The sequence below is a fragment of the Dicentrarchus labrax genome, unplaced genomic scaffold (genome assembly GCF_905237075.1).
Source record: "Dicentrarchus labrax unplaced genomic scaffold, dlabrax2021, whole genome shotgun sequence".
Taxonomy (NCBI): domain Eukaryota; kingdom Metazoa; phylum Chordata; class Actinopteri; family Moronidae; genus Dicentrarchus; species Dicentrarchus labrax.
In genome coordinates, this window is record NW_026136722.1 from 14,631,394 (window position 1) to 14,643,844 (window position 12,451).

General features: G+C 38.8%; 1 protein-coding gene across 1 annotated transcript; it reads right to left on the reverse strand.

Moving 5' to 3' along the window:
• Positions 1-34: 34 nt before the first annotated feature.
• On the reverse strand, positions 35-9,328 carry zgc:195001 (uncharacterized protein LOC567531 homolog). The gene is made up of 5 exons (XM_051388730.1): positions 9,215-9,328; positions 3,367-3,393; positions 3,147-3,209; positions 1,679-1,818; positions 35-792 (listed from the first exon to the last, which is right to left on the reverse strand). The coding sequence occupies exons 1-5, from the start codon at positions 9,267-9,269 to the stop codon at positions 388-390; spliced, it is 690 nt and encodes a 229-aa protein (XP_051244690.1). The 5' UTR covers positions 9,270-9,328; the 3' UTR covers positions 35-387.
• Positions 9,329-12,451: the final 3,123 nt, after the last annotated feature.

Genomic DNA, 12,451 nt, shown 5'->3' on the forward strand with positions numbered 1-12,451 from the left:
CTGATTTGCAGTATCACACAAAAATAACACAGTGTCAGTGTTCATACACAATAATTGAATTTATTGACTACATTCAGCACATAAAAAACATACACACCTTTAAGTTAAGCAAGCACTCTAGTACATGCAATGTTACGTAGAACATACAGGACATTGCCTAAAAGTTACATAAAATATATGAATAGATACACAACAGTAAATAAAATAATTGGGCATCTTTGGATATAATATATGAATAAGCTTTCTTCATGCAAACACAATCTACAAATACGTCATAATGCTCTTCAGTTCTGCTTTACAGCTCCTGCTCTTGTTCCCCAAACATCACTACCTTTCCATCTCCCTCCTGATGCCTTCTTAAATTTACACTACTTGACCCTCTACGTGTCACTGATCCCCTTTCCGAATATGGCAGAACGAATTTGTGCCAACCCAGAACGCGGGGTAAACCTTCTCCTGGATTTTGGCATTGAACTTGTGAATCAGGCGCACCTCCTTCTCGGCGTCTCCCTCCACCAAGAGGAACTTGATGATGTTGGCGGGCTGGTCGATGTAGATGCCTATGGTGCTCACCAGGGGGAGCTGGACGTCCACGTTCTCGCCGTTGTTCCAGACTTGGTAGCAGGAACCAGACCAGCCGGCGCCCCAGGAGGTGCTGTTCTCACCGATGCCACAAGCCCCGTCCTGGACCTTGCGGGGTGCGGTCTCGCAGACCAACCCGATCACCACCCAGCCATCGTAGTCCACCTCCCAGTAGCCTCGGCGGCCCAGCATACTCTCCTTACACAGCACCTAGAGAAAGGAGGAGGGAGACACAGGACAAAATACAGTTACTCAAGCGCTGTAATTAAGTAAAAGTTAAAGATGTCTGAGTATAACACATTTCACAAGTGGAGTTGCAAGTCACTTTGTAGTTTTTACCTAAAGAACACATGATAATCTTATAAAATACAATGCAGGGTAAAAGATGAAAACAAGTGGTTCCCAACCTTCTTGCTTTTATGTCTCCTTGTCCCGTTTCATTTTCTATGGGTTGTTAGCAGTTCCACCAAAGAGACATTTCTTCTTTAAAATCCTCATATAGTTTCATTTAAATACCAGCTCAAGGCCTCAATAAATACATACAATTATATAAAGAATTCACAAAAAAGCAAAGATTAAAGTCCAAAAAAAATTGTGAATCAGAACTTTGTTTTTGTTCTTTTGTTCAATAATTTTGGACATTTATCTGCAGGATTAGTACTGAAAGAAGGACCTTTACTTGTACTGTTTCTAGTTGTATTGGTACTTTTAACCGAAGTAAAGGATCGCAGTACTTCTTCTACAACTGAAGGAGACACCTCATTAACATCTAACAGCCTGCAGTTGCTCAGATAGTCTTAACATGACTAATGAACTGAGGGTGTATAGAAAATGGTATATATACAGCTAAAAGAACATAAAACAAATTATTGTTTTAGTCTCTTCACTAAAATCTAAGATGAGATGTTGCCAAACCGGTCCAATTGCCAAGCAACATGTGTGTCCATGTGACTGATTGCTGCATTGTTTGGTTGTAATTGGACGGTGTGACTCAAAATAAAGCAACAAAGATAACTTTTGTCCCCTTACAATTAAAACCAAAGACAACAACACTGTGTGTGTGATTGCTATGTGTTAAGACCACATCCAGGCCTACCTGTGGAGAGTGTTCATATCTCTCAGGTCTGTTGGGATATGGGCAGACTGCGTCTGATGTACGGGCCACCTTGGTCCCACCCTCTGAAATCCACAACAGTTTCTGTGCAGTTTTATCATCCAGAGAGAGGGGGACCCAGTCTGAGAGAATGGAGAGGGAAGACATACATGCAAAGTGGGATAAGGATAAGGGTGGGATATAAAGATCTGAAGAAAAAGCAATAAAGAAAGTATCCCATGTCTATTCACATGACAATTTAAGTCAAGTATGAATAAAGCCCACTGGTTAGAAGGGAAATTAAGAATTAATTATCAAAATTTGACCAGAATGAATTTGAAATCTTGTCTTGTTCAAATGTATTGCTCACAGGTGCAAATATCTGCATTTACAAATAGGAAATACAACAAAATGTCCACGTCAACATTGTTAATGACAAAAATAAGTTAAAGTAATTTTTATATTTTATTGATTTGCACTTGAAGGTCCAGTGTGTAACATTTAGGAGGATCTATTGGCAGAAATGGAATAAAATATTCATAGGTATGTTTTGATTAGTGTATAATCACCTGAATATATGAATCATTATGATTTTGTTACCTTAGAATGAGCTGTTTTTATCTACAGATGCTGCGGGTTGACTTTCATGGACTCCGCCATGTTTCTACATTAGCCCAGAATGGACAAACCCTGGCTGTAGAAAGGGCCTTTCGTGTCTTTAGCAAGTTTTGAAGCCACCAGGGTTTCTCCTACACACCTACACACAGCCTGTTTTCATTCCCAGGTTGTCAAACACAGACATGAGTGATGTTCAGTTAGCTGCAATCTGCAACTTCACCATTAGATGCCACTAAATCCTCCTCACTGGTCCTTTAATTCACTCACTCACCAAACAAAAATGAACTAACAATCCAGCAATAAGAAGGGATAAAATCCTACTGTTTTCATTCTGTTGTATTTATTCTAAAACAAAGAATATTGTAAGGCGATGATTTATTCTTTCTCAATTTGTATTTAAAGGAACATTTTGTAGGATTGGTGGTGCAGTAGCAGAACTCTGTTTTAGTCTACTGTGGAAGGAAACCTGTGGCATCTGTAGATAAAAATGGTAACAAAAACACAACAGTTCTTATTTTCAGGTGATCATACACTCATGAAAATATACTTATTAATTTTATATTCCATTTCTGCATATCTGCAAATTGTTTCACTTATCTTTATATTAACTGTGGCCTTAAAACTTAATTTCCATTTTTACTTTCTAAATAGTTTTAATGTATTTCATTTTATTAAGACTTAATGAATTTATTACATTTATCTGGGCAGACTAAAGACTCCACATTCTAGGGCACTACTTAGCTAATAGTTCTAATTAATATTGTGAGGCCATTAGTTGGCAATAGTTAGCGACAAAACTGTTAAATTAAAAAAAAAAAAAAAAAACGTATTTCCTGAACATAAAAAGGCTTACATTTCATGAAGTCAGCCCTGGTGGTTGGTTCAGGGACATTGGGCTCATATGGCGGCAGCTTTTCTGAGGGGACAGACAGGAAGGATAACAAAATGCATGAAACTTTATCATGAGTGGATATCACATATCACATATCACAGATCACATTTATTTAATGGAATGAATGGTTCTCATTATTTTTTGGCAATTTACAAAGACTTCCTAACACGTTGCTCTTTACCTTCTGCAGCGCTGCTGTTTTTCCTTCCTGGAAAAAGAAAAAGAGCAACTTTAGTGCAGTCAACTGCAGTTTGTGTATAAGGATAATACGTTTTATGGCCTCTCCTCACAGATTCTTCTCACATTGGATTGTATAACAAAATATGTAAATACACAGCACTATTCAGGATAGCACATTAAACTCCCCAGGACCGTGAGTGTGAGTGATTCAGATTGCCTCACAGAATACACCTGGTTGGATTATTATTATTTTTTTTTTTTTTTGGGGGGGGGTAGTTATAATAGTAAGGAACAATCTTTAACAAAATTAATTGCTTATTGTAATCATAAGAAATATGAATAAACTATAAAAAAAAACAATAATTTTCTATTTTCTCTGGTATTTTTGTCATATACAGATATGCAATGATGATTGCTGGGTAATATGATTGTTGTCAAGTCTTTATTTGATCATGCGATGAGACAAAATGATATATGGTCGTAACTAGAACACATTGTTGGTAAAATATATATATACGCCTAATTGTGCGTGTGTGTGTGTATGCTAGTGATTATCGTGCAAAAGGGCCCGTCATAATAGCGTGCATTGTGGCCTGTCATAACCACTTTAGGCTACTGTAACTCCAGCCAGCTACTTCTCATCTTTTTCTGTAACCTCTCCCTTCATCAGTGCTTCGGTCAGGCTGCCATTTATCTGCAGTAAATCATCCACTGCTCTCAACATACAGTAGATCACAGAGGAGCTATGTCGGCTCTGTACTGATTCATGCAGTTTTCCCCGTGCTGGCTAAGGTTCAGGTTTCAGCATAAGGAATCCTGGAGCCAGAACATACATAACACAAATCATAGCCACTGACAGCGGGAGTCTAACTCTAAGAATATACTTTCTGTACGTTGCTGTTACTTCAGGCTGTTGAGGGCATGTGTGTCAGGCTGTAGGCTGATGTATAATCCCTGTTAATTTGTTCCTTCTCCAGTTGTGAGTCACTTGCGTCTTCTGACATTCAGAGAAAACTGCGATCCAATACTGGCTGGTCAGGTCATGCTCCGGCACTCCACTGGGTAAGTCATCCAGTTACTGTTTCTCCAGTTTCACACAGACAACTAGCTCCTCATCATTCTTACTCATCTATCAGACTGTTACTTCATCACATTAGCTTGATTTGTGTGTCCTGTGCTGTTGCCAGAATTAGACAGAACAGCCTCAATATTCCTGATTTCCATATAAGGGAAGCATCCTTCTGTGATTTTCATATTTCACATGGCTGTGTAGTAAATGCATTTTAATTCATATTTGTACCTACTTTATGCTTAATTTTTAATTTTTACAATTTTTAATTTTTACATTTACGTGTATACTAGCCACCAGCTTTTACATAAAATGTATCTTTAATGTTAACAGTAGCACTTGGTTCGAGGATATCACACATATATTTTGAATCAGCGTTTTCCAACACTCACTGAAGGTAGATTAAATTGAGTGAAATATTTAAACCCACGATGGCTTTTTTTTGCTACATCATATTAGCAAATGGAAATATTCTACATATCTTTATCTATCTATTTATCTCTATACTTTTTGAGTTTTGAGGTTTGAGGTTGTTTTTGCAATAACTGTAAAACTGTCAGTGATTTGGTACCTGCAGTTTGGAAGGATAAGAGGGGATTAAATCAAGCATTAACCTCCTTGGCTGACAAATGAAGGCAACACAAAGTAAGTAACAAAAACTCCAGTTAATCAAACAGCTACTTGAGAACGGCTACAGAAGAGTTCAATCTCCATAAGCCCAGCATATATATATATTAAAAAAAATGGTACACTACACTGTACAGGGTGTGGATTTTTATATTACTCATCCGTTTACATTACCATAATGGAGGGAAGATCTTTTTTATACTTATAAATCGAAAAAGAAATCTTGCTGTACAGAACAGAACATAGTAACTTCAAAGGTTTACAAGGAAGCCAATCTGTTGATGGTATATGCTTACTACATTTCCTACCTTAATTCCACTATGGAATTAAGCAATGTTGGAGTAAGTATTCAGATCCTTTACTTAAGTCAAATTTGCACAACTATACTGTACAAGTACTCCGCTACGAGTAGTCCTGCATTGAAAATGTCACATTATTAGATTAGTGTTATTAGAGAAATGAATGTATAGCATTAAAAGTGAAAGTAGTGTGCCATGTGAGTGTTACACAATTATATTACTGGATTAATATTACTGTTGAATTCATGTGAAAGTAGCGTTTCACTGTTTTAGTTGGTAATGTAGCGGAGTAAAATATTTCCCTCTGATATGACCTGGAGTAGAGGCAAAAAAGGAGCATAAAATACTTAAGTGTAGGACCTGAGTAGATGTATTTAGATACATTCCACTGCTGAAATTAAGCAATTTCTAAGTTTTAGTTTTCTTATCCTGTGTTCCTGTGTTTCAACTTTGTTCATAATACATTGTTTGTCTGTATTTTGTGTATCTGCATGTCCATGTTCCTTAATGAATAGAATTTATGTCTTTTGTTTTTTAGTTTTTTAAGTGTGTATGTTTAAAGCTCGGCCCTTATGTGGTGTTATCGGATTGTTAACCCAAATGTAAATGCGCTTAATAACCCTGATGAATGCCTGTTTTAAATACGACTCTTGGTGCTTTCAGCTGTGCTGGCGCCCGTGTGCCTGAAGAGGAGAGTCAGCTCTCTCAGGTGGGATGGTCAATCCTGGCACATGCCTGAGCTTGAGGAAACATAACCTCTCCAGCCTTCATGACCCTCGGCTGGGGAGGACGCCAGCAACAACCAGGAGGATAAATGGAAGCCTGCTATAACATCTGCAAACATCGGATGTGATTGAAGGGGTACCATTGCTTTCCCTGAATGGTGTCCAAAGGGGTTGTGGGGTTTCCAGAGGGTGAGAGGGCCAACTTTAAAACTGATGGGTTTTAAAGCAGAGATTCACAGCTCTAAAATACTGTGTGCTGCAATTAAAAATCTAAATATATACATTATTATTATTATTATTATTAGTCAGGAGACCATTATATGGAATACAATTATCTGACTTAAGCCCCTAAGACCAGAAAATTTGATAATTGACCAGGCATGCAGAAATATTAATTGGACCCTACTGAGGATTAGGGTCCAATTACAGGCCAGATTTGAGTGTGGATATTATCTACATGTTCTTGCTAACTTAAGCAGCAAGCCTGCTGGGCGACTTCAAAAGAAAGTCTGCATACATTGTTCGTCCATGTACATAATACCGAACAGCAGATGGACAGAGCGCATGAGGACAGCGGCAGAGACTTGGCAGGAGAGCGAGGGATAGAGTTAAGGTCATGTAGTCGTCATTGGAAATTGGTGAAGCAGAAACGCGCCAGTGACAGATCACTTCATCAGTCTTTCTTCCCCTCTGTCCCTGATCTCGTCCGTGAAGGAACACAGCAGGTGAAACACGATGACAGAAAACCCTTGGTGAATAGTCAAGGCATTAGGAGGAATTAGTGAGGACAGATTAGAAGAAAGACGTTCGGAGAAAGGCTACACTGTAAAGAAATTAATCTTCTATAAGATGTTTCTAGATTCTATCTGAGAGGCATGAGGTGAACGCCTCAAGTAACCTTGGAGTGAGATATCAGGCTGGCAGTAAGCGAGGTGGGTCACTGGAGATGTGCCAGCTCTCTGGCTGCTCTGTGGAGGTTAAACCCGTGCGGATGCCTGTCCACGTTCAGCGGGATCAACAGGAAAGCCCAGCAGAGATAAACAGATACTCAAAGAGATTGATGACTTGACATCACAGCAATAGAGACTTGGAGGAGACAGAGTGGGATGTGAAAGTGAGGTGTGAGGTATTAAGATATTTAAGGGTAGAGGGATCATAAAAAAATGGCGCCTCATGAATCAGGTCGGGAATAATGGATGAATATCTGGATGAAGCTGTCGGAGTTTGAACAAAGACTGACAAGTAACTGAGCCAGATTTGTGTATAACTTTCAAAAGGATGAAAGATCCTCAGTGAGACAGATTTTGGTATGGAAACACGCCAGCGACAGGATAGAAAACACAAGTTTCATCCTCCCCAGCAAGTGTTTAAATAAGTGAACAGCTCAACAGGCCCCCCCTCTGAAAGGTCAACATTGGATGTCCCGATGCTGCATGATGATGTTTGTCTTGGACGCGGTCGCGAGGTGGACTGTTTCCCTTCCCAGATTCCCCTCTCAGTGGGACAGAGCTACACTATCTGTGCAGATCAGGTTCAAAATATCCCACTGAGACAGCAAGATCAGAAGACAGTGAAATGATGAGCAGGGTGAGAGATGAGCAGAGGTGGCGTGGGCCCAGGCTCATCCCTCTGGTTCCTGTCAAGGCTCCCTGGACGGAAGCCCTGCAAATGATGAGTGAATATGTGAGGTTAAGATGGAAGGGAGAGGCAGATGGATGAGGGAGGAAAAGGAAGAATTCAAGCGGAAAAGCCTTTAAAAAAAGCTTTTTAAAGCCACATTAAATACGCTATTCAATCGTGTTTAGTGTATTTTATCCGACCAACATTAGCTAATGACATTAGTTTATTAGAGCATCTTTCAGTTATAGTGACAAAGTAAAAATTTTATGGTACTAATTCCTTAAGTTAGTGTAGAGGCCGGGTGCCGTATGTTACATAATGGCAGAATCAAGCGGCCATTTATAAAACCAAGATGGGCTTTTACATTTTGGGACTTGAATTACTGTGCAGCATTTCACACTTCATTACTGTAGCTGCCAGAGGACGGATTAGTAACATTTGGGCTGGGAGTTGGTATGGGGGAGACACACAAGGGTGTTTGAGTTATGGAAAATATTATGGAATAAGAAACACTGAGCGTGGATTTGACATATCTTAAAGGAGCAAGAGGGGCAATAGATCTTCATATGCAGCAAGTATCTGTAGTAGTGACAGAAAGAGAATGAAGCAATGGGCATCACGCTGCGTAGGGAGAGAAACGAGGAAGACAGACATATGAGCTCTGATATCGCAGATGAGGATGACATTGAAGGGTACTCAGTAAGCGACGGCACAAGTGCAGAAGAAGACATAACTGCCCGGGTGGGGAAGGGCGGGGGCTTTTTCATGCACTTTGTTGACATGATTAATGGGCCAAAAAAAACTGTCAGAATCTGAGGTGAGGAAGGATGTTTGGCTCGGAGCGAACTTACAAGGATGGTCAGTATGAGGTAACTTAACAACATCTAATAAACAACAAATGAAACACATAATAAATTGGTAATAAAACACTGTGACAAGCAATTGATAAAGTGTTACTAACTCCAGCAGTGACACTTTGAGTAAAATAAGAATGTAGTTATTGCATTATTGATGTGATCTTAATGTGACATTTGGACATTTAGAAATAGTGTTTCACAATGAGAGAGAAAATGAAGAATCAAATAAGTAACAATTATGATTTTGAATATGAAAATGCTCTACTACTGCTAATAGAAAGATAAGAGTTATGATTTGCAAATGCATTTCAGTGTGAAAGAGAAGAAAAAGGGCTATGAAATGTGAACGGTGACTAGAATTAGAAACTGAATTGTCAATTTAGAGGCTACATAGTAATGAGCAATCAAAAGCAGAACAAAAATCACTAATTTCACTCAGATCTAGTTGCCAAATTTGAAGCGCAGAAACCAAGTATAAGAGATTTGAACTTAGAGTAAGTATGACTTACCTGTGTTTTATTTAATGGAGAGACACTAATTGTAATTTAGTTTCAGTGATGAATGACAAACAGGTGATGCTTTCACTCTCATGGCACGCGGTATTAAGTCCCCTCACAGGTCCATAGAGATTCAGGTGATGATGGTTTCTTACCTGCTTTCTTGGGCACAGGCATGATTCCTTTACTTCTAACCGTGCTGTTTGGCATCAGGTGAGCAGGTCTTGTGATAGTGCCCCGTGCATCTCTGGAGGGTCTCTCTTATTGACTTCCAAATGAGTGGGGGAGGAGGGGGGAAAGTGGGGGTGAAGGGAGGGTGAGAATGTGCATAAATTTTTGGTTGGATGTAACGGTTACCCAAAGGGATGGTCCTGTCACATGAAACTCCTGATCCTTTCTAGGGATCAGATAGATGGAGGCGAGCAAATACCCAGTATATCCCAAGTATGTGCGCTCATTTACATACACATGGACTGAGCATGTGCGTGAGGAACACACCCCACGTATGAAATGACATAAACAAATTTTCAAGTTTTCACGGGGAATGGAAAGACGGTTTCGGTGCCATGCATGGGTCAAAGGTGTTTCTGGAATATTTCTAGAGGTTTTGGTGACTGAATCCACATGGTGTATGTACTTACACTTTGTTTTGTCACCTTAGCAACATAACGACCTCTGACCCAAGAATGAACGGCCACTGATTTTAAAACTGCAACTGAAATTGACCCTGACACAAGCTATAGGTGTTTGTGTCTGTATAGAAGAACAGGGGGCAGTCAGTATTCGAGATGGCAGCCAGCTACTCACTGGAGAGCTGTCGTCAATCCCAGATCCCATCAATCAGCAGCTGCTGTAAGTGCATCCTGGCAAAGAACTTGGGGCAAAGTGTCCTGAACTGCTGATGTGGTCAGAGCTTGAAAATAACAGCTTGTAACTAGTCTGTGTGCGCAGATGTTGCTGACATTGCTTTTCAGTCATCTCAAGTAACTGCTTTTAATTGAGCACACATTCTTCATTTGTAATGAGTATGTGTCTGTCATTAATATGGCTTTTATCTCTCACATCTTGTAGTTACATTAAAAAAATTAAATGAAACACCAATTCTTAAATTTAAATCTTGTTAGTAATTAAACATTATTTTTTATATTACCTGATGTAATTTTTATGGTTTGGTATTCTTTAATTTGTACGCATATATGATTTTGCATGTTTTCTTTGTGCTTTTTTTGTTGTAAAGAACTTTGCAATCTCTGGTTTTGATGAGTAAATAATAAACGCTTTTCTTCTTCAATTTCCTTAACCTTAACTGAAAGTTCCAGTGTGTAACATTTAGGAGGATCTATTGGCAGAAATGCAATATAATACTCATAGGTATGTTTTTATTAGTGTATAATCACCTGAAAATAAGAATCGTTGTGTTTTTATTACCTAGGCAAGCTGTATTTACTTCTTTGCAGTCTGCAATTTCACCTCTAGAGGCCACTAAATTTTACAGACTGGTCCTTTAATCTAATGCAAGGGTGTGCAATTTCTCTGGTGGCACTGCCATTCAAAAATATTATTTAAAAAAAATCTAAAATCTAAAATCTTGTGCAAACAAGATCCATAATCATGTGCACATAAGATAAATAATCATGATCTTTCAGGACTTTGGAGGCTTCATAACTTTCACTTCAAATCAAGTGAAACAATTCAGAATGTTTTCCACTGTGGTTGCTCCCTCCATGCGTGTCTGTGACTGCAATCATCAAACATGAAACAATTAACAGTCCGAGGATCAAATGGAAAAAAATAATTCTAGATAATAAAACAAAAATGAGTCTTTTGGATTTTAAACCTGCACCAATCATGTGGTGGCCATGTCATTTGTCTTGTCCCGCTGACAGTAAAATGGATCCAGCGGTGGAAGAAGTTCTCACATCTTTCTGTCCTGCATTCAAAGTCTAATGTAAAATTATTATCAGCATAATGCACAACATATATCATTTATATTATCGGATTACTTCACCGGCACATTAATGTGTACTGTAAGCTGAGTTGTCTGTGGTTGATTCAGCGCAAATTGAAACTACTTTATATTTATATTATTTGGTGGTAAAATCTTAATCAGCAAAGTAATTAATACGTATAAGATAAATGTAGAGAAGTAAAAAGTAAAAATTTCTCGCTGAACTGAAGTGAGGCAGAAATATAAAGTAGCATGAAATGTAAATACTCAAAGAACAAATGTGTCAACATTGTACTTAAATACAGTTCTTGAGTAAATGCTACATTTCACCACTGAATGGATCAGCTCTCGTCTGCAAGATGATGGCATTATAAATCAAAAGGCAGGGAAAAATGCTTCTTTTCTCATTCCCTTGTTATCAGCAACCACTGACAGTAATAAATGTCCACCAAATGAAACGCAATAAGGATTCAGATAATGTTCGAAAGCTGAAATTAAGTGCTGTTCTCCTTCAGGCAGTGAATCATGTGTGGGTCTCTGTTGAACCTCTGGATCTGCAGGGTGTCCTTAACTGGCATGTCTTAATTGATAAAACTTAATAGCAAATAACTCCCTGTCATGAGAAAGTGTCTCAATGTTATTATAGAAGAATTTTAATGAAGTGTAACTACCCGCTTAGCACCGGCTCCTTTAATACCAGATATGCTCCGTGTGAGGCATGAAAACAAATTTCAACACCTGCTGCTTACTGCTGTCAGTGAGTGGGCTTAAATAGTATTGTACCATGACCTTTTGGTGTGTGTAAGGGCAATGTGCACAACATTATACAGTCAACGATCACCAAGTAATATTCCCAGTGTACATTACCACTCAGCTTGGCCATCACATGTCCTATTATGTTACTTCATTACATGTTAACACGGTGGTGCTATGGTGAAATGTATAGCATGATTGGGCGCGGGGGATGCAATACGTGTAAAGGCTGTAATCTGTGACAGCCTGCTGAGATGCTTTTCAGGGACTGTCAAGACTTCAACCTTGCCGTTTTCTTGGCTCTTCTGTGATTGACAAGGCAGGTGCTTCCTCCTTCTCATTCCCCTTGCAATGTTTTTGCCCACATGTATTTGGAGTGTGTTTATTCCAGAGTGACTGAAGTCTCTGACACAACCGTTGTTTATTGCTTAATATGGACATTTACTTGTAACTGGTAAAGGATCTGAATTCTTCTTCCGTCACAAGGAATGATTCTGTATTTAAAACCCTACTAAAGTAAAAGTGCAAATGTTATCACCTAAACTTACAAAAAGTAAACTACACATTTGGCAGAGAAATTGCTTGTCGCTTATAAATTAGTTTGTTAATATGGATCCATCAACGTGTAATATTTTACCGTAAGTTTTTACCGTCTCCCTCCACTCAGAAATCTGTTTTTCTTCTTGTTCGT

Coding starts and splice junctions, on each gene's coding strand:
- zgc:195001 (XM_051388730.1), bottom strand. CDS start 9,269: ATGCCAAACAGCACGGTTAGAAGTAAAGGAATCATGCCTGTGCCCAAG. Junction 3,394..9,214: donor GCCTGTGCCCAAGAAAGCAG/GTAAGAAACCAT, acceptor TTCTTTTTCCAG/GAAGGAAAAACAGCAGCGCT. Junction 793..1,678: donor GATATGAACACTCTCCACAG/GTAGGCCTGGAT, acceptor TCCTTTCTCTAG/GTGCTGTGTAAGGAGAGTAT.